Below are 26861 nucleotides of genomic sequence, written 5' to 3'. Positions count from 1 at the left end.
TTCCCATTTTCAATCAGGAACATAAATTCCTTATAATTTTGTGATCCACAACTGTAATTGCCTTTCTTGTTATACACATCTCCTGTACAAGCTGAAGCTTGTCCCTTGTCTCAGTCTGTGTTGCTAACAAAGGAGACAGCAATAAGGGAATAAAGGTTTAAACTCTCTCCTTGGGCTTGGCACCTTTCAAAGCTTTTCTTCTGTGAGTCCCTCAGTTTTTGTCTCATTTCCAGTTGTTCTGTGCCCAAACACCATCATTGGTCAAGCTCAGTGCATAATCTGAAGCCATCCAAGTGCTTAGTAGGAATTTCAGGGCTTGGAATGCCATGGTAAATCCCACCGCCATGTGTCAGCGCTAACAGAAATGCTGTGCACCTGACTTGTACAGAGCAATAATCCCTATTGACTGCTCTAGTCCAAAGTACATGGTGTATATCCATTAGGAATATTGCTGCATTCACATGCCCTGCTGACCTATCCTGAGAATAACCTTTTCTCACAACTGCATTTAGATCTGATTGACAGTAATCCATGTGCTGGTTCTTTGAGATTAAAAAAGTCCTTAAATGCTTCTCTCCATTCTTCAGGTGCTAAAGAAGAACAAAAAGAGCTTGTGTAGTTCCATGACATGATTATCCATACAAGAATTTGAAGTCTGTGTCAAGTAGTTTTGTAAAGTAACCTTTGCAAGTTACTATTTCTCCACAAACAAAATGCAGTGGCTATTTTTTTTTAATGGGGTTTTTAATAATTTTAGTAGTGAATACAACAGTTTCTTGCACTCACTTGAGAAGATCAGGTACAGTGTATGCCTATGCAGGAGAAGGTTCTTCCCAACAAACACTGCTTCCTGCTTCAGATCTTCTGCAACGTCTTTTTATTGTAAAGACAGCATAAAGAGACAGCTGTATAAACATTGCCTATAAATAACCTGTCCTGTGGGGTTTTTTGGCATTTATTGAAAGGGCAGTTTTCCTCTGAGGCCAGTGTGAACCGCTCCTCTCTTCTATAGTTTTTGCTCGCTTCTGTGTCTTCATGTGCATGTTCTCACTCTTGGGTGACCTGTCACAAAAATACTTACTGAGCTGTCCTGCTAGTTCTGAAAGCAGCTCTGATACAGCTTTTCTTAGTTACCTTCTTGGGTATTCATTGATATTATTTTCTAACAAAGTGGTGAGCAAAATACTGGTTAACACTCTTGGTGAGGTCAGGTTACTCTTCTACTCTCAGCCATGAGAGTCAGAATTCATTCTTTGTGATAGAAATTATTCTTCACTGTTGCTCACAGAACTCTGGCAATGTTTGAAATCTGAAGGACTCAGGGTGAGGATGACATCTCTGGGAGCCAATAATGCAGGTATAAGCAGGACTTGTGGCAGTGACAGGTTGTGAAGAAGGAGGGTGGCTCTGTGAATGAGCTGTGGGGAAGCAAGGTCGTGGTGCAAGTAATTTCAGTAAACATCAAGTCTTCTGTGATGTGGGTCACTGGGAAGATTGAAGCCACAAACAGAGGTGCCCATATCTTATTTATGATCTGTGTTATCTGATTTTCAGTTTTCCAATTAAATTCACTCTCTAAATTTAAAGAGAAAATCTGAAAGGTAGCTCAGAAGGAATGATGCTGACTGTTGTGTTCTAACTGAATTTTTGCACTATCCTAGTGCATTTCATCCAAAAAGTCTAATAGAGAGAGTGAGAATCAAGGATATCTTGAACATTACTTTTTACCAGTATAATTTCTTCTTACAGTTGACATCTCAGCATCCCTATGCTGAAGTTTACATTGGGAAGCCCCATGTGTGGACTGTGGACATCAATGATCTTTCTGAGGTTGAGAAGGCTGTGAAATCAATTTTGAATCAAAAGGTGAGAAATGTATCCTCAATTTGCTATCAGCACTTGAGGGTGTAGTGTGTACTGCACGTAGAGTGCCTCCTAATATTAGTCTAATGAGTGCTGCATTTTGGTGGGATATTGAAGAAAAAATGATTGCATATCAATGGTATCGAAATTATCATGTTTTAGTACTGGATATGTCAGGTTCTTACTCGAAAAGAACGAGTGGGTGAATTTGTATAGAAATGAGAATTTCACGTGTGCATTATACAGCAATCTGTGTTTTCTGTGCATTCAGTGAGGAAGTTTCATTGTTGATTCTTAGAGCATTGCAGACTTTGCCCTGCTCAGCTCTGAATTTGTAGCCCTGACATTCCCACAGAAGTGCTTGTGCACTTACAGTGTGGAATGGTAATGAGGGTACTTCAAGAGGGGGAAGAGTTTGAAGGAATTTTCAAAGGTATCACATTCTATTTTGTCGCTTCAAGTTCAGAACTGAAACTTAGTTAAAACAGGAGTTCTGGAATCCCAGAGGGTCTCAGACTAGCCTTACATCTGCCACTTTGCAGTGTACCTCGAGTTTCCATAAAGATAGTCAAGGAGTAACTCTTATTGCCTTTAAAAAGGAGCAAAAATCAACTAAAACTGCTGATGGTTTTGTAAAATTATTATTTGTTAATGAGTTTATTTGTATCTTTTGTTGCTACTTGAGCTATAATGGAGTATTTGGAACAGAAGCTGCTGGCACAGAGTACACCATGAAGTTGAGTGAAACAAAAACCCCTCTAACCTTAACACACTCTCTCCACAGATTGACCCTTACTTGCCCTACGAATTTACCTGTGAGGGAATGCTCCAGAGGATGAACGCCTTTATTGAAAGACAGGTATGAACTTCTATTGTGGGTGAATTTTGGATTATGTTGTAAAGGGAGGACCATCTCCATTTTAAAGCTTCTCAGTGTCACTGCTGTCCAAGTAGAAACAGTAGCTGTGCAGACCTTGTTACTATATGAAAGCAGAAAGGCAAAGCAGTTTTTCAGTGTGTATGTGACTTCCTTAGCTGTGTACACACAAAAAAGCTTTGGATCACAAAGGATCACTCAAACACAGAGGTGCTTTTTGGCAGAATTGCAGTCGGCTGCAGCCTCTGGGCAGATTTTTCAAGTATTTAGTTTCAATCAATAAAGATTTAAATGGTTTGGAACCCAGTTACTTAGAGGACTTTTGGTCCCTGTGCATTACTGCCAGCTGAGAGCAGCAGCAGATGTTGAATTGGAGTAATAAACTGCAGAGATTTACATGAGATCCTGGTTTCTAGAAATTGTGTGCCTGCTTGGACTTCTGCCCAAGCCAGATCTGTTGCAGTAGCCAGCTCTGCCTTTTGTTCTGGCTGCTGCAGAAGAGAGATAGGAATAACCTTTATCTCTGATATGTCATTTAATTGCCAGGTTTTCTTTCAAGGGCACTGGACATGTGTCTGTACTTGTATTTCTGAAGGTAGGTGCTATTAAAGACAGTCCTAAAGAATAACACAGCTCCAGGTCAGAAGGGCAGTTAACACTGCACAACTATTTCCGCTTTCCTGCCAGTAAACACTTTAAGCTTTTTGCTGCTGTACTGATGACAAAACCTGTAAAAGTATCTCTGTTGTTTTTGATTCTTCTACCCAAGTTAGCTATAACTGGGAGTTTTTGTCAATCAGGAAGAAATGGAGCTCAGTGTAAGGGAGAAAAAGAGACAATCAAGAGATGGCACCTGTGGCCTTCCCCCAAGGCCTAAGCCCTGCCTTGTGCTTCTCAGAAATCCACAAAGTATTGTCATTTTGTTCAGCTTTGACTAATTGTCAAAAGCTGGTGGTGTTTCACAGCTCCCAGGATGTTCAAGCACAATTTTAGCTGCATGTGCTTAGCACTTTGCCAAATTAACTTGTCAGATGAACAAAAATAAAAAGCAAAAATAAAGATTGAGACCTTATTTTGATGAGTTTGTGGTGGAGGCAGGAAGAACAGAGAAAGCAGTGCAAGCCTGAAATGGGAACAAAGATGCTGGAATGAAGAGCTGATCTGTTTCAGAGGTTGTGTGCCTTGACCATGACAGTGAGGTCTTCAGGGGATGTTTGAGTGTGAAGAGGATGTGTTCAGATATTCTCTCCCACCAGTCACTCTATGGACAGTGAAACTGTAGCATTTAAAGGAGGCGTCCAGGGTTCCCCTTCTGGGGCCATGGCTTAGGGTCAGGAGGGAAGACAATATTCACAAGAAAGGTTTAGTGAATTCCCTGAACCTTCAGATCCAACACCTGGGCTGAAGGCCTTTACAGTCGGAGGTAAGAGAACTGCTGTGAGCTGTGGTTTCACACCCAGCAGTGCCACCTTCAGCTGGGTTAAACCAGCTGTGTCTCCAAGCTGCTCTGTCCTGCCAGTGCCCAGTGTGGCTGTTTGGTGCCTCCCTGCCATCTGGTGAATCCATGCCCTGATCCTGTTTGCTCTGTGGCTGCACACACAGTTGTGTCTGCTCCACAAGGCAGCAGCAGAGGCTGGGAACCAGAGGGAGGGGCTGCTTCAGTTTTGGCACTGGCATCAAAGGAGCAGCCAGGCAACCGCAGCCAAAACAGCAGGGATTCCCTGCTGCAAATCTGGGAGCTGTTGGATGAGGCAGGCTGGGCTGATGGAACAGACACACTGACTTTGAAAGATGTGGCCAAGCAGAGAACTTGACAACCCAGCAGAAAATGTTTGGGGCAGGACTCTTATGAGGTCAGAAAACTGGCTTGGCTCAGCAGAAGCTCAGCTGAGCCCCAGAGCTTGGCAAAGGGAGTGAGGACATTCACCCAAGACCAAGAAAAGACAGATGAAGGAGGACACCCCTTTGGTCTCACCTTGAAATTTGTGGGTCCCTTCCAACCCATGATGTTTTGTGATTCATGACTGTACAATATTACATTTGTGGTTAGACCTGGAAGTATAAAAACCTCCTCCTTCAGCAGAGGAAATTAAAACGGAATAAAAAAAGCTCAAGCTGATATTGAGAACTGGTAAATGGATTTGGGGCTTTGGGTCACAGTGAGGGATCAGTTCACACAAGTTTTGGTTTTGTCCAGAGAAAGCAAACCATGATGGATCAGGCCCAAATTATTTGATCACCTTTTGATAAGAGTTGCCAAATGTTAAAATACACTCTGAGTATTGTGAAATGTTGTCTGAACACATCATAATAAAACATGATCTGTCACTGCAGGATTTCTGTCACGGGCAGGTGATGTGGCCCCCATTAAGTGCCCTTCAAGTAAAAATTACTGAACCTGGAAAATCCTGTAAGCAAGTTTGTCAGGAAAGCCAGCTCATCTGTGAGCCTTCCTTCTTCCAGCATCTTAACAAGGACAAAGCTCTGCTTAGGTAAGTATTTATAGCACAAATATGTTGTTTGGTCTCTTTATTGCACTGGGTTTTACCACAATTGGAATTTAAAGCACGAGTTCTGTGAGAAGGGAAGGTGGGGAGGGAAACTCTGTCTGGCTGAAGCAAGCTGTGAGTGAGGGCCTGGCAGTGCTTTGTGCACTGTATGGTAGTGGTGACTGCTGAGAGCACTGTGCCAGGAGCACAGGGGGACAAAAACCTTCTGTCAGTATTGTCCTGGGTAAAGAATTGTGAACCCTGGTACACTGGAGGTGTTGGTGCAGATGTATAAAACTCAGCTATGCATTAAGGAAAGGAATGCTGCTTTCGGGTGCTGTCTCTCTGGATATGTGTCTGTGTTCCTTTCAGAATGAAAACAAAGCCCTCAAAACCAGCTTCCCACAAATGACTGCTAGGCAATCTGCTTTCCAGGTTTTCTATCCCCACTTTTCACTAAAATACATTGTAGAAGATTTTTGGGTTTGTATTTTCTTTGAAAAGTTGTAATTTCCAGTGGAGTTCAGAAGCAGCTCATATAAAAACTTTCTTTTCTAGCTGTCTAGACAAAATCATAATCCTGTGGAAAAAAACTCCTCTGTTAAATGCTGAAAGTTACCAGTGTTTCCAGGATAAGTGAAAAACAAGGTTCTGCTGGAATTGCTACCCTTGTGTTTAAGCTTTGTGGTCAGAAAATGGCAACTGGCATTTTTCATTTTCCCACTGGCTGGTGCTGGCTGGTTCCTGGGAGTTGCAGACCCTGCTCCCTGTAGCCCAGGAGCAGCATCCCTCATCCTCGCAGTCCAGCTCACCTACCTCGAGCTGCCCAGGGCTGCCTGGCTCTGTGGGGCTTCCCTGGGGAAGAGCCCTCCTGAAATCAAAGACAGTATCTCCTGATTTCAGATTCTTTGAGTCTGTCCTACTGAAAATCCATGGTGTATTTAAATATTAGGTTTTGGGGAACAGTCAAAAGCGATTTTTTCCTCTTTAACTTCTTTTATTAATCTTTAGAGAACAGTAAAGCTGTAAAGGCTGCACTGCCCTCTGCAGAGAGAATCTGTACAGGAGAAAAGTCATGTTCTGGAAAGCTGCAAGTGTAAATATACTTAATTTAGGATCTAATAGAGCAAGGATTTTATTTTTAGCGAGGAAGGATGAAAACTGTACCAAACTCCCGTAAACTCAGGTGTGATTTAGATCACGTGCTTTGCTTTTTAGGCACAATATCGAATGTCTCACCATGGAGTCTGCAAATGACATCCTGGTTCCCTCTTTTGATGGAAGGAGGAAGCACTGTGTTTTCCAAGGTGACCTGTTACTGTTCAGCTGTGCAGGCTCCCACCCCACCCACAGAAGGATTTGCCCCTGCAGGGACTATATCAAGGGGCAGGTTGCACTCTGCAAGGACTGCCTATAGCAGCAGCAGGGCTGCTCCCAGCTGGGGACAACGTGAGTAGTTTGGAGAATTACTTCATACTTCCTGCACTTTGGTCCAGGTTTCCGCTGCAGGCAGAGCTATCATTGCTGGGCAGAATTATCTACTAAGAGAGGAGGGATTCATCATAAACAGCTATAACTGATCTTTTCTTCCTGTAAGGACCTTTGCAGTGTCACTCTTCGGATTCCTTCAGCTGTTTGCGAAGAGAAACAAGTCTCATGTTCTACAATGATTTGAAGATGACTGCACAGAATAGTTTGTAGAAAATTTTCAGACCCATCAAACTTCTGTTTTTGTTGTTTGGGTGAAGTGTTTTCTATTTTTTTAATGAGTTAGGACATCCCCCATCATGGTTAGCTAAAGGATCTCAACTTCATTCCAGTAGAAAACTGAAAAAAGTGTGCTTAGGGAGGGGATGCTGGGGAAGGAGGACTAACATTTTATTCAAGGTGCACTGGTTTGGGTACAGCTTTGACTCAAATGGCTAAAAAGTGGTTTACTTCACAAGAACTTGGAATGAGTGAGCTCTGTACCCTGTACTCTGTAACCTATTGGGTTATTTGGGCCCAGTTTGGTTTTTTTTTTTCCTTTTTTTTAAATTAAATCTTTGTATACAACAAGGTATTGTCTGCATCACAGCTGCTGCACCAGAGCAGCCTAAGCAGAGTGTCACCAATGAGCAAATAGGCAGTTGCCAGCGTGTGACACATCTTGGTGACTGCACAGCTCACTGGGGTTGTGGCATTCTTCAGTGTGGAAAAAAAACACACAACCATTTTTGGAATGGACTCATCACAGTTTACTGGTCCCATTTAGAGAGTAATCCTTGGAATTTGCCCACGCTTCTGTTGTAGTCTGTCTACTAGAAATACTGTGTGAAGCAAAAAGTATTCAGCATCATTGGAGCAATATTATCATTAGAGCCTCAGTTTGCTACGGCTTCCAGTAGTTGAAGTGTTGCTGAATGACATAGAAAGGTTAAACTAAGCTAACTATAATTATTGTATGGTAGAAATGTAAAATGTCTTCATAACTAGCTAGGTTTTTAAAGAGAAATTTTTCTAGAGAACAAGTAAGAGGAGATAAAGAACTGCAAAGAAAAGAATTAATCAGTCCTCTTGGGTTCTTTGATTGGTCTTCTGTTTTTAGGCGGCTGTTTGTTTAATTTTCCCTTTTTTTTAGCAGGCCCACCAATTACAAATTTAGAGGAAAACAATTCAAGAGTTCAGAATTCAAACTCTTTTTTTGAGAGCAGCAAGTTAACTCCTCTAAACTGCCTTCTTTTTACAGAGGTAATTTGTTATTTTCAGCAGAAGGTGACATGCTTGACAGCACCATTTGTAGTCAGAAGGTTACATGTTAAGATTAGTGAGAAACAAATCTGCAGTCAGAGTCTGCAGGTTTGCAATTTGGACATGCTCTCACCATGTTGGAATAAGGCCTCAAATCAGCACAAATATTTTTTTCATAAACATTACCAGGTAGTAATGAAAGGCACAGATGCTTTACGTTTTCCTTTCTTGGACACATCTGGTTGGTTCAGAATTTTCTTGTAAGTAGTGTTCTTGTAATCTGTGTGGGAATATTGATGGACCTAGTGACCTACCAAAAACCAGGCAAGAGAGATGCTATTTCACCGTGGATAAATCCTCCAGAACAGTCTACATTTTAACTTTCAATTTAAAAGCAGTGAATGAGCCTTTTCAATCATTTGGTTTCCTGCCTCAACACTCCTGACAGTGTTACCCTGTAACACTCCATAACATCGCTCTGCACTACACAGGAGCCTAATCCTGGGAGGTTGTTCAGTATCCAAAAAAGGGTCTGGGGGAGCTGTTGAACAGCAGGGTCACCAGGATCTGGGTTTGATGATGTGAAAATCTGCTGTATTTCAGATTAATTTTCCAGAAACAGAACAGCTGGGTTCTCTAATGGGAGGCAAAATTTTTGTATGAAAAGAAAACAAATGCAAACCAGTATGAAAATCCCTCCCATTGCCATAGCTCAGCATTTGCTTCAGTCAGCACAAATGTAGTTTACCATAGTTTTAGTGCCCTGGAAAAGCTGGGGGAGGACAACTGGAAATGGGTCTGAGCAGGCACAACAATTCATTCTGTATTTATATAAAATATCCCCTGCATACCTGTGCATATTTGTGCAACTAGAAAATCCTGCCTATCACAGCGTATGAACTTCCAGCTGGTGCTGAAAGCAAAGGCAGCAGCAGGACTTGTCTTCACCAGTTCAGCCTGAGCTTCTTCAGGCAGGAATTGATTTCGAACTGGGATATCACAGAATTCTGTTGGAAACAAAGATTTGTGTGTGTGCACTTAAAGGATGCAAAACATGTGGGTTTTGCTGTAGTGTAATTCTTTGCTGTAAATACGTGTTTGCTTGGTTTCCCCTGCTGTAAGGCCCACATGGCAATACATACTGCATTCGGTTTTGCCTCTAAACCTTTAAAGATGGGAGGGGTTTGGTATTTGTTATTATAAGATTTTCTGGTCTAGTGCTTTGCTCAATGCTAAGTTTGCCTTTACCACAGCAGGGAGAGTTTATTATAAGCTCTGTTTTTTCATGCTGTAGCACTGTTTCTAGTCTGCTGAACTGAATTACTGCATTCTGGCAAAAATGAAACAGCAGCACCGATTGCGTTTCAGCCAGGGCAGAACATCCAAATTGGCTTCAGAGTCAGTGGTCTCTGATCTTATTTCCACTGAAACTTATAGAGAAGACTCATTTATCTTGAAGAATAAAGAGTCAAGACCTACAGCTTCAGTTTAAATTCCTGTAAAAGGAGACTATCATGAGAACTGTAAGTGCATAGACTCTGTAAGCGTTGCTCACTGAGCTCCACACACGCTCCCCGTCACACAGCCGCGTTCCCTTGTGCAGTGCAAAATCAGAGACTCCTTCTGCAGATAAACACTCAGGCAAATCCATGTGGGACTAGTGAAAAGTCTGAATTATTTGCTAAAGCCTATAGTAGATATCCACAGGATAGTGGGTGGCTTTCTGTCCAAATTCCATAACTATTTTCTTTCCTAGTTGAAGAATAAAGGTGTAGTCCAATCCTTGCACTCAAGCAAGGACATCAGAGAGGGGACCGTGCTGCTGTTTTCAGTCTGACAGTAGAGCTTGCAGCTTCCTTTGCTCAGAAGTCAGGTTTTTGCATGACTGCATTTGAATATTTTGCTCTGCGATTGACAGGAAAAAAATGTTAGAAGTTGAATACAAAACCATTTTACAAGCTTTTAAACATATCTCTCATATCAAGACATTCTTTGTTTTAAAATTTTGTATTTTTGTATGTGACCTAGTTTTTTTCAAAAATCTTATTCCTACGGGATTAGAAAACTTGAGAGAAGCATTTACATATTTATTAAAATTAACATAAAAGGCTTGCCTTTGAAAGGTAAAGTTGGTAAATACACACTGTTTAAAAATGCCAATAAAAACCTCATTTATTTCATATATGCAAGTTGATTTGCACATGTATAAATAGAGTTGCTTTTTGCATTTTTTGCTTAGTTTCTATGTTTCTTTTTGTAATTTATAGTTGCAGCAGTGTGTTTGCTTGTTTATATCAGATTATGTTTCTACAAATATTTAATGTTTATGTGCCTTTTTTACTTTCTTTGGGGTTTGGATGCGTGTTTGGAATATGGACACTGTCTGAACAAGTATAATGGAACACTAATTCCAGGTAAAGTGTGCTGATGACTCTACAACTTACTGGTGTAAATTTTGAATGTTTTTAAGTAGTGGAGAAATCTGTTCTAAGACTATAAGGCTTAATAAGATAAAAGATACTGTAACTTTTAATAATTCTTGCAAAACATTGCTTCTGCAAGCAGAATGCAATTTACTGAGAATCTGTGATTCGGCATGAGAGCTCCTGCTGGGACGGGATGTCTGTTCAATGACCAGGGAGCAAAGGAAAGCCATTAACATTCCCCAGGGAGACCATGATAACAGAAAACCTCCAGGAACGGCCATATCTGATTTGATGGGCAGGGAAGTTGAGGATCCACATTGAGGTTTGTGAGGTGTTGGTTTTTCAGATAAAGATGTCTCTGCATGGATGTACCCGGGGCGGTTCCTGGTGCTCCCAGAGAATACAGGCCTTTTATCACAGCTGAACTGGCAGCTCTCGCTGGGGAGGGACTGCTCAGCTTATTGCAGATGGCTTTTCTTTTTTATGCTACTGCTTTTCTGCAATAGTATTTTGCAAAACATCTGCTGATCAGATCTCAGTTGGGATGGGGTTGTAGCCAGAGCCAGGACTCTGCACCTTCCCAGCTCCACTCTGCTCCCAGCTACTTGTGTCGCTTTTGCACCTTGCTGATTGTCAGGAATTCAGACTCATTGAAAATTTCTCTTGATATCATCAGCTCCAAATCAGGCTTTCATGTTGTACCACTGTCCTTTAAAATCCTAGGCAGCATCCTCAATTTGTCCTTGACGTGGAAGACATGCCCTCCCCTCTCAGGAGTGTGTGGCCCATCTGAATTGATTTATGAGTTTGCAGCACTGTTCACATAAACAAAACCCAAACTGCTTTCGCAGGTATGTCTTTTGCTCAGAGTTCATTTCAGGACCAGATTTTGCTAGTAAAATAAATTAAATGGGATGAATCAGGCTGGATACAATCTCATCCAAGCCCAATTAACTTCATGACTCCCACTGGCTTCAGTGATAGCACAACTCCTCCATGAATGTTTCTTAAAATTAAAAAATCAGCCTGCCCTTTTTAATAAGTGTGAAGCACTGGATCTTACATGATAAAGACCAAACACTTACAGGACATATTGTACACATATCAGCAGCCAGTTTTTCTTGCTGCAATGACTTAGATCAGCTCTAAGTTGATGTTACTGATTCATTATTAAAGTACCAATTCAAAATGTGGTTAAATTGCTGTTCAGTCTACAGCTGGGAGTTTGAGGGATGGCACTTTTGTTGTTTATTCTTAGAGAGACCAGGAGTTACCAGTTTCTGATTTCCAGTCTTTTTTCCAGGGGTGCTAACATTTGGCATGGCTGTTTCCTTGCGATGTTTGTCCTACAGGCTGCTATGCCTTCAGCTTCTCACTTGTGATCTCTTTCCATCTGTAGTTTTCCTTTGGCCCCATTGTTGTAGGGATTGCTGTAAAGTCAAGGAGAATAATGCACTGACAGATATATGTTTTCATTGGGGCTAAAAAGGCCAGGGACATGGAAGATTTTATTGAGATCTGCTTTAATAATATCACTGTAAATGTAACATCAAAACATACCATTTTATGGGCAGTGACTTAAATCTCATCTACACATTTTCAAGCAGTTCTATAGAGGTTTTTTGTAAATTAGTTTATGATTTCCAAATATAATTATATTTAAATGGAATGTGTACTTGATACACTCAATGTATCAAGTGTAAAATGTTTACTGTAGGAATGTGCTGAAAATACCAGAGGCTGGATCCCAGAGTGCCTCAGGTGTGAGGCATCATTCATTGTTCTTTCTTCCAGGAAAAGCCACAAAGTGCAACCATTGCTGATGTGCCTTGCACGTTGGGACCTATCCATTTTTATAGGTGTCATCCTTTGCATATTCATGTAATTAGGAACACACAAAAGTGTGCTTTAATTCAGCAGACCTCTCTCAAGAGCACTAAGCCACCTGTTTATTAAGTGAGTAAATAAAACCAGGTCCTCAAAGTTTTAATAAAATGAGTAATAACTTCACCCTCAACATGCAGAAACTGCTTTAAAAAAATAGTTGTGCTCAAGTGATTGAAACCCTTCTCTCTGCTGGGCAGATCAGTGCAGGTGCCATTTACTTAAGTGGTCTGTGCATGGGACCAGAATTTGTCACCTCATGTAAGGGCTCACAGACTGAAGCACTGAGGACCCTGCTGTCCCCATGGCCACCAAAGCACGTGGCTGCCTCTGGTGCAGGAAAACACATCTGTATTGTCACTGCAAATACCAGCCCTGGGTCAGTGCAGAGCCTGGGGCCTGCAGGAGCCACCAAACCCTTGGCTTTAAGGAGAGCATGTAAATAACGCCATGGCATTTCCTGGAGCCACCCAGTGCATGCAACACGACCTGGCTCAGGCTCCAGCAGCTGCAAAGTAGTTTGAACTATCAAATAGGCACACGATAAATCAAGCTAAATTGCTGTCTGAGGGCAGTTAATTTTAATAGTGTAATACCCAGAACTAATTTATGTTCATTAACAGATCTGTTGCAGTACAGTGACAGTGAAAAATATTTTTAAGGAGTCATGGGTTTAATTTGGTTTTTGCAAAGAATGCAGCAGAGGAGGAGGAAATGGCAGTTTTTACCAAAGGAAAAAAGAGAGTAAATTTTATGAGAAAAGTTACCCTGAAGATTCTAAGAGAGCTAAAAGAAAAATACCAGGAAATATTTACAAAGCTAATTTGGGCTTGGAGACGTTGATCCCCCTGAGCTTGCTGAGCTGACCACTGCAGGGAGATTCTTCAGAGTGCAATTTGGGGCAACTCGTTGGGTTCTGGTCTACATCATTCCCTGGAGGAGTCTCCCTCTTCATGGGTGGAGAGGGTCAGAGTCTGAATAAGCCCTGTAGCAATGTAAATTGGAAAAAAGCCCTACTGAAATCACAGGAAATAAAATACTGCTTTTTGCAAACAATAATGTGGAGTCAATGAGGGGGTTTAAATGTACACAAGAACTTCAGGGTCAGGCTGGTACTATGGGGTGTTTGGTTTGAATTCTTCCCTAATAGGTTGATCCTTTGTTTTATTTCAATGGTTGTGTTCCACTATATTACGTTCAAGCAGTTGGATTCAAACAGAACAGAACGCAGTGGTTCAGATACTGCCAAGTTCCTGGGGTTCAATAAGATGGGATTTTTTAAATTTTTTTTTTTTTTTAGAACAGTAAATGTCTGTACTTTAATGGCATAGAAAAATGCTTTGTTTTCACTGTTGTAGAAAAAAACTAGGGAGAATTTATTTTTCAATAAACTTTTTTCTTGTGTGATTTGGATTTATGATTGCTTTGTGCTTAAATGGGAATGCCATGAGCTGCCTTTTATCCCAAATTGCATTTGTGTGGCTTCTTCTTCCAACTCTGCAGCTGGGTGTTTCTGTTGCTGCCCCACCTCTGCACAGGTAAGTCCCCACCTTAGCCAGAAGAACAACAGGTGAGTAATGACCTGTTTGCTTTGTTTTGTTTTAAACCTGAGTTGGATAATGAATTACATCGAGCCTCCCTTCAGGAAGGCAGTTCTGCCCCAGCAGTAGTTAGGAATTCCTGGTTTCCTATAAATTTACAGCACACTCAATTACAGCACTCACTGAATTTACAGCCCACTGTAAATTTGGGAGAAAGGGAGACTGGAATTGCACAGTGGTTCTCAGGCCTGCAAGACTTACTGACACAATACACTGTGAAGCTGAAAGATAGAGCTACACAGTGATAAAATAGCAGCTTTAGAGAATATTCTCTTCCAGGATCCAATTTAATATGCAAAGCACTCAGGAACTAATGAAACGTTTGTATGTGGAACAAGGGCTCAGGCACGAAGCTTTGGCCCACATGGAATTGGGGTGTGCATTCAGTGCACTCAAGAGGTGCCACATGAAATCACCTTGGCAGCTCTAAATAAATGTAAATGTCCAGAGTGAAACTTCTCCAGGGGAGCTGTCAGGGTATTTCAGGGGCACCCATTCTGCTGACAGGCTCTTTCTGCCCACCTCAGGTTTTGTTAGCCCAGCCAAGACTGAGGGAAGGGCTCTCCGTTGTCAGCTGCTGGGAATGTGGAAAGGTTTTGGTGGAGGTGTCCAAGAGTAATAGAGCAATTAATGCAGGAGGAGTATGCAGTGGAAAAAATAATAGTAAAAAAAACAAATGAAGACTAGCTCCTTTATCTGGTAAAAAAATATCCATTTGTAGCACAGTTGCTATGTACTTTAAAAAAAAAAAAAACAAAAAAACCACAACTACACTGGAGAGAAGCAACAGCTCACTTTTTTCCCAGCATCACCTTTTTCCAAGTTTGTTCTTTGCTGAGCTTTTAGTTTTTTGTTTTTATTGTGGCCACACTTAACTGAGCAATGTAGCATCAGTGGAGTACAGAAGTCAGTAACTATGAGCTTGAGATGCCTTGTATTGTCCTTGTCCCAATTAATGACACACACCTTCGTAAGCAAGAGCATAAAGATGTCAAACAGATGCCTGCAGGCTGAGAAAGGGTTTGTGACATGGGTCTGGATATCCAGTCTATTCCCTGGCAAGTTCAGTGTGCTGTGGATGCAGAGGGTGGTTTTTCCACTGTGCAGTGCTGCTGCAAGAGCCTTTTATGGCTGTTTCAGTGAGGAAAAGGATGTGAATATCCTTCACCAGTTGCCCCTTTTTATGGTCCTTGGCATACGTCCCCTTGGATGAAAACGGGTGAAAATGTTGTTGGTTCTGTGTTGCTATTCAACATACCACAATTTCCAAATGTTTCCTACCATCAAAGTGAATTAGTGGAGGACACTGCTCATTCAGGCTCTTGTTCTGCCTATTTTTGGAAACGTTTTCCTTCCTGTTTCATTCCCTTAATTGTTGTTCAGCTTTGATATCTAAAAAGCTGAAGAGACATCTGTAAAATGGTGAGCAGCTAGAGTTAGATGTGAGCTGTGTTGCAGTCACATGATAGAAAAAAAAATCTACGAAAACCAGAACTTGGAATCAAAATATGCCATGCAGCTGTATTGGAAAGCTCATTTGGGGGAGCTTAAATACTGAATACTTCAACTCTCACATGTTTAGACTGGGTTTAGTCAAACTCCTCCAGCTGGTAGAGAGTCCACAGATGGAAACATTTTGCTGGGACTTTGTGCCACTCTCAAAAGACTTCCCTTCAGTGTGCAAGAGCTGGAGCACCCACTTTGCTGCCTCACACTCCCCTGAATTTGTGTTTATGCTTGTCTGGAATTGTTCTTTTATTGATTATGGAGATTGCATTCAGCTAAAATCTAGCAGTAAATCTTTGTAGCAAAAAAACCTGGGAAGAGTTTGCACAGAACAGACTCCAGCTGTTCGGTCTCACTGTGTGTCCTGCTTTGCTTTGGAGCCTTGGCTTGGGGGTCCTTGCTCCTGCAGGATCTCAGGGAAGCACTGCCTGGCTGGAGACACCAGCTTCCTGCACCTTTGTGAGGAGAGAAACATCAGAACAAACCAGTGCTGGACAAAAATGCTGAAAGAGTGAAAACTCCACAGAAAATGTCCTGAGGTGAGAGCCTTTGGTGGCTCGGCAGGTAACAGCTGGTGCTTCCAGTGTAAATACAGGGGATCTTGGAAGGGAAGCTGCCAAATCCCTAGAGACCCCTCTTGGCTTTAATTTCCTCCCCACCTCCATAGGAGGGTGGAATTGATGTGATCAGCCCAAGGCTGTGCTGCAGGCTTGGGTTCTGCCCCATGGGTCTGCCCAGTAAGAGGAGGCTGGCATTGTCACTTGTCCTGTTGCCTCCACTCCTTTCTCCATGGTGAGGTGAAGGGTGACAATAATCCCTACAGCCTGTGTCAGCAAGAGGTGAGTTCAGAAGGGTGCTGGGTTTGGTGCCAGCAGTGGGAGCTGACAAAATGGGATGTTTGCTAGTTACTTGCCAGACTAACTTGGAAGAAGATGTACTTTGAGCCTGCCTGCAGCTGCATGTTGGTGCTGGTGTCAGTCCCTGCAGGACCTGAACTCTGAGCTTCCCTTCTGCAGCTCCTGGTGAGTGGGCTGGAGGCTCTGGAGCAGCTGTGCCAGCCACACTGGGCAGCTGATCCCACTAAACGGGGAAAAAGGAGGAACTGTTCAGTGCTACCTCCAATACCGGTCCTGTGGCTGAAAGGAAAACAGCAGCTCCCAATCTTGGGGGGAACAGGAGAGGGAAATATCCCTGGCTGGTCTGTTACTTGAATTAATTATGCTCTCACATTGCATAACCCGGCCCCACATGCCAGGCCGCAGGAATGTGTTTTTGTGTGCTACTCCTGTGCAGTTCCTGGTCCTGGATAAACACATCCAGAGGGGCAGGGATGGGCTCTCTCACAGCACCTCTCAGTGGCAACACACACAGCACAGGCTGAGAGGTGAGAAATCACTGCCAGCACAGCAAAACTATGTGCAACCTGTGTGTGAAGCATCTACACAAGTCTGTATATTCCAGGGATAATCTCTGTTCAAGGAGCTTCAGCATTTCCTTAGCTCTTTATTTGACTGCCTAGGAAAAATGCATTGTCAGGATGGGAACAAACATTCCTGGTTTGCATATTTATTAAGGCTTAATAGATGGACTGGATGACCTTGGGCTGGATGACCGTTAAAGGTCCCTTCCACCCAAAACTATTCTGTTAACACTTTTCCCATAGCCTAGCATCTCCATGAGCTGACCCACAAAAAAGAATGCCAGAAATGCCTACACTTTTTCCCAGGCAGCTAGGATTGCAGAAATACAAGTGGCAGTGACAGTGGTGAACACCTCTGTGGTACATTCCCAGCTGCAGGTGTATCTACAGCTGAATTTGCCCACATCTGAGGAGCTTCTTGTCTGGGATCTTTGCTTCATGTTCATTCCTGGAACATCAGGGAGTGTCTTTTGAGGCTCTTTTCCACCATGGTTGAAAAAGAGCCTCACCATGATGCTTATTTATGGTTTGCCTACTATAGCTAGAAGTAAAATGGAATAAATAAGCAGCAGATGTTAGTCTGGTGATTTTTTAATGACTACCAGGATTCAGAAAAATCTGGCTTTTAGCTAAAAGTGAACGTTATCACTTCCCATGCCTACCTGGTGTGTGTGGGTTATGGCTGGGGATTCAAGACTGCAGCTGGTGTAATCCTGACAGAGTTTTTGATAGCTCCCTTCTCTGCTGAAGAATATGGCCAGATTCAAAGCATCTGCTCAGTGTCACAGTCACTTTCAGGGATTAATTTGCAATTGTAAGCTTGGCCAGACTTTAATAAGTGTCAGTTTGCAGCCTCATTCTGGCCGGTGCTGTTCCTTGTGTGAGTGCTGAGGCTCCTTCCTCACGTCCTGTGCACAACAAAGAGCCCTTGGCAGTGCTGAGGGCTGCTGTGATCACCAGACAGGTTATTATGTTGGCCAGTGCCAAGTTTCAGGTGATTAGTCTGAGCGCTTTTGAGCTGTTGCAGCTTTTGAAAAGTCCATCTTCACTTAGCCTGGCTGGAAGCACACTTGCCATCTCATAGTTGGAAAAAATCAACTGGTACTAACATTTAATAAAGCAAACTCCTATAGAAACTGTTCTCTCTGAGGGTGGCTGGCTCAAGCAGTGTCACAGTAGATGGATTTTCTCTGCTGTTGTCACGTACCACACAGAATCTCTCCAGTGCCAGCTGGCTTTATCACTGTTTGCTTTCATTTCTGAGAATCATTTTTTCCTGGACTTTTTCAAGTCTCACAAGTATTTCTGTTCTTTTCTTGTATTTACCTGCTAACACCAGCAATGCTTTGAAGCACCTGAAAACTTTCTGCAATTGGTTTAAACTAATCTGATAAGAGTATGATTAACTTGTTAAACCACAGCTCCTTTTCAGGTGTCTGTACTTAGAAACATCCTAGGAGCATTCCAGAGTTCCAGAATGAACTGTGAAACTTCATTAACTGAGTGTTTAACCTTCCTTCATGCCTGAGCACATCTGTGCTCCTGTTTACACTCAGCATTTTAACAGAATTATTTAATGCTTGAGCTGGGTGTTGGTTTGAGTGTCCTGCATACTTTCAGTGGCTGAGGACTTTGGTGTGGCAAAGGTTGGATCAGGAGTTCAGCCACGTCCCTTCTCCTCAGTTCTCTGCAGCAGTGGGCTACAGACAGGCTGCTGGACTGCATGGTCCTGGGAAGCAACACTTCTGGGTAGTTCCCAAGTGTCATTCTCAAACCTAGTAATGGGACTGGAGTGGGAATAAAGCCCTCAGGGAGGTGGAAAAGGGTAAACAGTACCAAGAAAATTAACAAACCCATGAAATGTCTAATATTGCTAGATTCAGGCCCTGGGTATATGATTCTGAGGCTGAAGATGCCTGATAAACACTGTTAATCAGTGAGGAAATACCATTTCCACAGCTGTCTTCATGGAACTGATGTGAGAGGAGAAACATAATGGGAAAAGCAAAAGTATAAAACATTAGGGTCTTGTGCAGAAAGACAGGGTCTTGGGGTGGCATTTGATATTTAAAAATCCACCTGTGCTGAGTACAGTGAGCACTCCTACACTCTCCAGTCCTTCTGGAGTCCTTGCTGAATTCTCCTCTGAAGCAGCTCCTTTGGCACCTTACAGCTGAGTGACACCATCCTGTGACAGCAAGGCACAAGCAGCATCAGCATGAACAGCAACACTTTGCATACAAATACTTATACAAACTTAATTGATCCAAAATATGTGAAAACAAACTGCAGCAGCAGTTTTGCCATGAGGAATCCTGTAGCAAGGCATGTTCTCTTTGCAATACTGTGCCCCCCATATGGGTCAGGGGTCAGGGAAACCACTGCAGGGGGGTCTCTTCCAACACCTATCAGTGGGAGTTGTCTTTTACTAGAGATCCTTAAGGACCTGATCAAGTCACAGATGATGGGAAATACAGTTTTAACATCATACCTGTGAAAATATCAGTGTCCCCACTCTACAGCCCTCACTGATCAGTCTAATTGTACATCTACTCTCATAGCTGTAGTCTATTGTTCTGTAGTGGAAATGGGCATTTCTAGCTACTCAGCTACTTACTGCGATCTTACTTCAATCTCTGCAGTTGACTGACATATTTTTTATTCACCTGTGATAAACAGAAGCAACAACACTGATTCTCTGTTGTGAAAACCGACCTGGAATACATAAAATAAAGAGAAAATGGCTATAGCCAGAGAATCCAGTTTAATAGGCTGCTATACAGGAAGACTTTGTTCTATGATACATTCTGGAAATAGTTTTCAAATGTTACTTACAGATACTGTATAAAATAGATACCAGTTTTATTGATTATACATCAAGATTCTTTGATCATTTAACCTGCTATTAAGTAATATATAAGATGTGTGATGGAAAGTGAGCAACACTTTACAGGACAATCTAAATCTAATAAATAGATCTGTATCTCACCACGAGATTGAGCCACTGCTGTGCCGTTGTCAGACTACAGAGCAACCACAACGTCACACACGCTGGTACAGCTGCATATGGTAAAATAGGAGATGAAAATCCCATTCCTTGAGCAGCTCCTCTTCCCTGCATGACTTTTTTGGCTTTGGTCTGTACAGTAATACTGTGTGTGCTTGTTTGGTCCATGCAAAGCTACGAACAGTGTCTCATCAAGAAAAAATAGAATTTAAATTGAAGAGGTATAGTTTTGGTTAATTTGGGGTTAAAATGCAATATCTCTCTGATCACAGAAAGGGCCGTACCTGCTCTTTCTGGCTGTCTATTTCAACAAGAGGGTGGAAGTAGCTACTTAAGTGGTTTAAGCAACACAGCTCTTGGTGTCCAGACTCTATGTAAGATACTCTTAGTCGAAGAGGTTAGCAAGGATTGTACTCCTGTTACAGCATGTGTTTGTGAAAATACAGGCCAGGGGGAAAAAAAAATCCAAAACTCAAATCTGAAACTGGCACTTCTTTACCCACAGGCTTACCACACCATTGAGAACACTTTCACTCTGGAATATACAACATGGCAGCTGGGTTCAAACTGCGAACTGCATGTTTTCTATTGTCACAGGAATCAATAGCATACTGGAAATAAATAAAAAAACCAAACCAAAACGCTGCTGTTTGGCTGAATTGCAAGCAGTGTGCACAATATGCCAGATTTACAGAGAGATTTCCCATTCAAACAAATTTCAACAGAAACAGACCACGGGAAACAAACTGCATATTCAGGAAAATACCATTGGCACCACTTGCCAAGACGTAGAATGCTGTGGTTTGACAGTCCTTGCAGGGAGAGGGCAGCAGCTTCACTCGAACATCTCGTAGTGGCGCGTTTGCCTCACCCGCGGCACCATGTCAATGAGCAGCCTGCAGGGAGAGCACACGGGGTCAGGCACAGGCACAGCACTGAATATATAAAGATTCATTAATAAGAAACAGCTCAGGTGGAGTAACAGCCTCCACAGTTTTCCAGAACTGTTAGTTTTACAGTGGAAATTGTGATTATAGAGACTTATTCAAGAGTGGTATTCCTCATTAAAATGTTAATTGAATTTTCCAAGTTGAAAAAGAAAACCCCACACAGCTTCCAGGTGAGGGCTGACTGCAGCCTGGCCAAGGGCTGCTTCTCAACAGGCACAGTTCCAACTAAGACACTCCACATCTCCCCCTTTCTCTTATGGCAGATAATCCACAAGGGATGAAGTGCAAACTTCGGGTTAGATTCCATGCAGTCAAGGGAAATTGTGGCAGCAATGAAGTGCATGGCAGAGTTTAATTTGATTTTTTTAGTCTGTTTCTGGTGTGAATCAAGAAAGCATCTTAAAATTCAAGAAAAGCAACATCTGAAACACCAGCAGGAACCTTCAGTTCAGAAGTTGCCAAAGGTAGGGCTGGGACAGAAATCAATAGCAAGATCCTTCTTTAAACTTGAGCACCTTTGTTTAAATCCAGACTTCCTGTGGAAAAGCAGTGCTCAGAAATGTGCCCCAAAAGTAATGAGGACTGATTTTATCCATCATTTGTGGTCATTTTTCATATATTGCATTTCAAGTGTACAAAAATCTAAAATTATTCCAATTTCTTTTTAAGTCCTGGCTGCTTTCCAGCCGATGTGGGGGACACAGTCTTTTATAACCCTTTCCACACACTCTGCTCCAGTATTGGCTGCTAGTCTAATAAATTCCAGGGACTGATTTCACTGGAATTACTTAAGCCCTTAAAGACTGTGACTTCCTACCTCAGGGCCAGCCCGGCTGCTGGACACACTGCCTTGAGTGCTCCCAGGAGATACTCACTTGATTCCATAGGCAGATATTGTGAGTCCAATTAACACTCCTATACTGCCATCCAGGAACCAGACGGAAGAATTGTGTTTAAACACTTCTGCACTAAGAAGGATGGAAAAGCCCATTATTCCACCTACAAGAGAGTTGAAACCTAGAAGGGGGAAAAAAATAATTAAAGGATGAACAGCAGGAACTCATGGAAAGGAAAATGGTTTTGCACAGTAACCTGTCAAAGAGCCTCTCTTGGAGCTTTTTACCCCATACCATATATTTATTTACGTGCTTGGCACTCTTATTTAGAGCTGTAGACGTTGCTGAAGACACAAAGGATAACCCTAGTAATATTTTCCATTTGTGCTTTAGATATACCACAGCAGCTTCTTATCTACTATTCACAATTTTAATGAACATCCTTTTAGATTCCTTTTTTTCTTTTTTAAACGCTTTCTCTTTTTCTCCAAGCCAGTCCCTTCAAAATTCTCACAGAGCTTTTGGAACAATTAATGCCCCTTTTCATCCAACTCCTGCTTGGTTGATTATTGATTTGGGGGTTTTTAAGTCATTCCTTGTTTTCTGTTTTTTAACTCCAAATTCCCTTTTTCTGATTTTTTTTCCACAGTAACCCAAAAGACACCCCTGTTGTTCTACCAAAAAAAAAAAGTCACTGAGAATGGTAGATCCATATGCTATTTAACCTAGGTAACAAATGAAATATCAAACTTGAAATATTCTATATTCCTTGGTGAGTCAGCTCTAGCCAGCTGCTGTTTACAGGACTTAGCCAGGTTTTTCCAATTCCCCATGACTGCCAACAATGATATACCTGACACTTGTTCCTGAGTATGTCCTTTGATCCACACCTCTCACACCCAGTCTTTGTCTATTTATTAATTTATACTGCTAGCACATGTTGTGTCTATAGATATAAAGAATATAAAATATAAATAATTAATTAGAAATTTAAACCACTGTTACTTCCCCTGCTCCAGCTTAAGTCAGAATCCACCAGCACAATATGCAAAAGAATAAAATATTTCCATGCCATTATTGGCTGATGGTTCCAAATGATCTAAAAGCTACTTGCAAAGGAAATTTTTTTCCCTTCCTGGCTCTCATTCAGCCAAACCTTTCTTTGCTGATGTGGCAGGAAATCATGGAATGGCTGCAGGTATTAATCCAGACACTGTTCTGTGTGTAGGGCCAGCACAGGAAAAAACAGGTGGCTAAATCTGGGTAGGAAACAGGTACCTAAAACCTACAGGAAAGTTGGCTGACATCACTGTCACAGAGTTGTCCTCTGAGATGTCACAAAATTCAAGGCAGGAAATGGCTATTTTTATTATCCTAAAGGCCAAGAGCTTTTGCTATAAACAACCTGTACAAATGACATTTTGCCTCATTAGGGTTCATACATTTAGGCTTTAAAGTGATATTGTTGTTAAGCCCTACTCTAAAACAAAATTATTCTAAAAAAAAATTGTTAATAGAGGTTGACATGTATAAGAGAGAATTTGCTGTTCTGAAAATAAACCTATTTTTCAGGAAGAAAAATTCATGCTCCTTTTATTCAAAACAGTTTGTTGGTCTGGAGCCAGGGATCACAGGAGGTAAATTAGCAGGAAACAGAAAACACTAAAAAAAGATATGCAAGGGACTGCTAAATCTGTCTCAGCTGCTGAATCACATTGTCTCTTCCTGATTGTTAATAAATCAAGTATATATGTAAATATATCTGGTGAAAGCAGATATTTAACCACACATGTTAAGATCAGCCTCCTACATTTTCTAAAGTAGTTCTAAAGGAGAGAAGAGAGATAAAAACCAGGCTGAGGTAATTTTATACCTTTTTCCCTAATTTTTTTAATCAAAGAATGAGCAGTCTCCAGCTCAGAAGCAGTATCATTAGCATGAGGATGTAATTATGGGGAAAGAGATTTCTCTGTCATGAAGGAGAACAATTCAGAGCTGGAGATATGTAGGAATTTTCAGCTAATATTTTGTCTAAATAAACTGCTCTGTTTCAAAACTCAGCTACATTTTTTTAAAGGGAGGGTTCATCATTTGCCTGCCCAGGCACAGTTCTGAAATGGTCAACATGACCCACTTACACCCTGGCAGTGAAGGAGGTCAGACTCACTGGGCTGCAGTTACCAGCATCCTTTCCAGAATCCTTTTTCCTTTTGGAGATAATTTCTGTTTCAAAATGTCTAGAGTGGCAGAGCCCATTGGAAAGAATAAGATCTCTGAGCTGGAGGTCTGTTGGGAGAGAATCCCAAATGCAGGGAGGCAGTAGCTTAGTTGTAACCCCCTCACTGTTATTCTGATGCCTTTTTTGCTTCTTTTAGATTTAAAATGTAAGTACTCATGAAGCATTTCTGTAAGTGGGATGATAGAGATACTCGTAATACGTGTTATCACATATCATCAAGAAAAAAGCTGAGTATGTTTAATTTGCTTAAAATAAAGTTAATTGTATGTATCTCTAGAGTAAGCTGAGAATTGAATTTCCTCAAAGTGAAATCTTTAGCAAAGAATAAAATAATTTAGGTACCACGACCCATGAATCATGAACACCCTACAGTGTCTGTTTACAGACTGTTTCAAATTGTCCTGTGCTGGCAGATAAAAACTGGGAGAGATTTGTAGGGGGCTGTGAAACTTCTGCCATCACTGTGGCCTCACTTGTTTGAAAGACAGATCCCCAGGATTTCTGAGGACTCACAAGCTTGAGCTCTGTCAGTAAGAGGAATATCTGGAGCTACTTTTAAAGAGTGATTTTAAACTTCCTTTAAAACCAAAACCAGTCAGCTGCTACACACCTGGGCCAATACAGTGGTGGCAGTGAGGTGTTCCAAGGATGCAGTGGAGGAGATTCAACCTGTGCCAAACACCAGCAGGGCCAGAGGAGTGCAGGGCAGGGAAAGGCTTTGTTTCACACCTGCCATGCTCCAGCAGCTCTGCTGAGTGGCAGGGAAAGCACTGTGGTGACAAATGACACCTATGGGGGTACCTGTGGATGATGGTGATGATCCCTGCTCAAGGCAGGCAGCGTTTCTACAGCAGACTTTGCTTCATTTAAACTGTCAGGATTTACCATTCACCAGGCACAGGCAGTGAAGATGGAGGTGACTTAACCAGAGCTCTGAGAGCCCTGCTGCAGCCTAACCTCTGACTAATACACCTCTAATTCATTATCTGCTCTACCTCTAACTCTCTGTTACTGCTTACTATCCACACATTCACTGTTTGACTTCCACCAGACAGAGTCATTCCAGCTGAGCTATCTGTGCTAAAGGCCAGTGGTACCACGGACTGCTCTAGGGTTTGGGTTTTTTCCCATTTCCTAGTGGCTGCCTAATTTCAATGCTCTTTCACAGCTGTCATTGTGCAGGGGTCACTCTTATCCTCTGCGTCCACAACATTCCCTGGAAGAGTCTATGAAAGCAGCAGGATCAATGTCACACTCACCATCGGTTATCAGTGCTCTGCTTGTAAGGACCTTTCCCAGCATAAATTTGATTACTGCCAAGACAGTGCAAAGGATTCCACTTAGAACAGAGACACTGTACAGAAAATCATCCTGAAAAAAAAAAAATGTCAGACATTAGTAAGTCTTCTGGTCATGTCCCATGTATTAAATGACAAATAGTACTAATTAATGTGTAATTATTTGTGCTGCTGAGAAACACAACCTGAGATAAAGATTTCCTGCATTATGACTTCCAAGACAGCTGGTGCTTATTTGGCTTATATTGTCAGCTGCAATTGCTTTTGCAGCCGTAATTAATGACAGCTCCAACCAACAAACTGTGAATTGACCCAAGCTCCTCAGAGTCAGGAGGTTATATTTACCAGTGGGGCTGAATGCAGACTGCCAGGTCATCTAATGCTAAATGCCAGCAGTAGTGAAGTCCCCACAGGCAGAAGGAAGGCTTGAAAATAGAAACCCACTTACCAGACCAATATTGATTTTCATTGTAAGAAATAACCATTTAATGTTGTTTCTGATTCTGTGCTTGCTTTGGTTTTGTTTCATTACCTTTTTCTAAAGTCTGGTTCAAGCTACATCCATAAAACTTCTGACACTGATGTGCAAAGTAAGGTTTAGCTCTTTCTCAGAAGAAAAATTTTTCATGGATTTCCATTTCACAGAAACATCCACATTGCTTAATTTGCACATGCAACATGGGTTCCCCAGGCTCCCTCAGGAGAGAGCTGCATGTCTGTGTAGGGCAAAGAAGGGTAAGTTATTATTGTTTAACACTCATTCTCTAAAGGTCATCTGGAGGCCCCCACCCCTTCCTGCTGAGTGTTTTGTGTTTGATTGGGCTGGGAGGAAACTCCTGGGTGCTGACATGCTGCAATCAGGTGCCTAAAGGGAGGCCCTGTGCCTTCTTCCCCCTGAGGAACATCAACCCACGGGCTGCAAAATACCCAAGTGAGCTCTCAGCCTGCCTGCCACCTCACCACAGAGCTTTGAGTTAGATTCATTTATTACTCTTTACAGAAGCGTTAATTTAAACTGTTGCAACACCAGTACAAACAAAGGAAATAGCAAGCATTCTTTTCTAATTTGTGTCTGCAGGTCTAAGTGGGCCAGTGCCACTGGGACCCTGTTCCTGATTAAAACACTCCAGCAAAAGTCCCTGTTGGTACCAAACATTGTCATGATGATTCGTCATCAGCTCCATTCATTTTCATTATTTTAGCAGCAATTTGAAACCCAAAGAAATAAAAAAATATTTTTGAAAGCTGCTTAGGAAGACACAGGGAATTAGATTACTGCTGTAATGTACTCATATCCCTAAATAAATCATTCAATATTTTTATACAATTTTGTATGTTGTATAATTTTGAACGTCTACTTCACTCTCAATCATGAGCTCATTCTCTTTAGACCTGGTACAATATTAACAGTATTAAGTATTAAGACAAAATTCACTGAGGAAAAGAGAGTAAAACAGAAGCAATGAAAACACAGAACTCAAGTACTGGGTAAAGGTAGGATAAAAAGCATTCATACAGTTATTTTAACATAACACCTGGAAAATACCCAGCAATTTTGGAGTGCTAGGGAAGGACTAAGGAAGCAGTGGCAATATTTGGGTACTGTCAGTCTAACAAGGAAAGCTGTGAGCTCTCAGAAGGTCTGAAATGACAACAAAGCTTCAACAGTCTGGACAAGCTTTGCAAAAATCTTTCAAAATTTCAGATCCTTGTCAAAACCATGCCTCTAATCTTT

General features: G+C 41.8%; 2 protein-coding genes across 3 annotated transcripts in view; one reads left to right on the top strand and one right to left on the bottom strand.

The window, feature by feature from the left end:
- MGAT5 (alpha-1,6-mannosylglycoprotein 6-beta-N-acetylglucosaminyltransferase) overlaps nt 1-13682 on the top strand; it is a 104506-nt gene extending 90824 nt beyond the window's left edge. For both annotated transcript variants that reach the window (XM_042041140.1, XM_042041139.1), the window contains exons 14-17: nt 1750-1866; nt 2648-2722; nt 5075-5232; nt 6448-13682. In XM_042041140.1, coding sequence (XP_041897074.1) covers nt 1750-1866; nt 2648-2722; nt 5075-5232; nt 6448-6646 — 549 coding nt within the window. In that variant the 3' untranslated portion in view covers nt 6647-13682. The remainder of the gene's footprint in view (nt 1-1749; nt 1867-2647; nt 2723-5074; nt 5233-6447) is intronic.
- A 5859-nt stretch (nt 13683-19541) lies between these two features.
- The window catches only part of TMEM163 (transmembrane protein 163), a 90280-nt gene continuing 82960 nt past the window's right edge, over nt 19542-26861 (bottom strand). Inside the window, exons 6-8 of the mRNA XM_042041145.1 lie at nt 25088-25199; nt 21629-21770; nt 19542-20699 (exon numbers count right to left, since the gene is read on the bottom strand). Of these exons, the coding sequence (XP_041897079.1) occupies nt 20639-20699; nt 21629-21770; nt 25088-25199 (315 nt within the window). The 3' untranslated portion in view covers nt 19542-20638. The remainder of the gene's footprint in view (nt 20700-21628; nt 21771-25087; nt 25200-26861) is intronic.

This window comes from Corvus kubaryi, unplaced genomic scaffold, assembly GCF_017639235.1.
Source record: "Corvus kubaryi isolate FWS band 111438036 unplaced genomic scaffold, C.kubaryi_AGA036_p1.0 37396, whole genome shotgun sequence".
NCBI classification, from domain to species: domain Eukaryota; kingdom Metazoa; phylum Chordata; class Aves; order Passeriformes; family Corvidae; genus Corvus; species Corvus kubaryi.
Note: the sequence above shows the minus strand (reverse complement) of the source record. Positions and strands in the feature narration are given on the sequence as shown.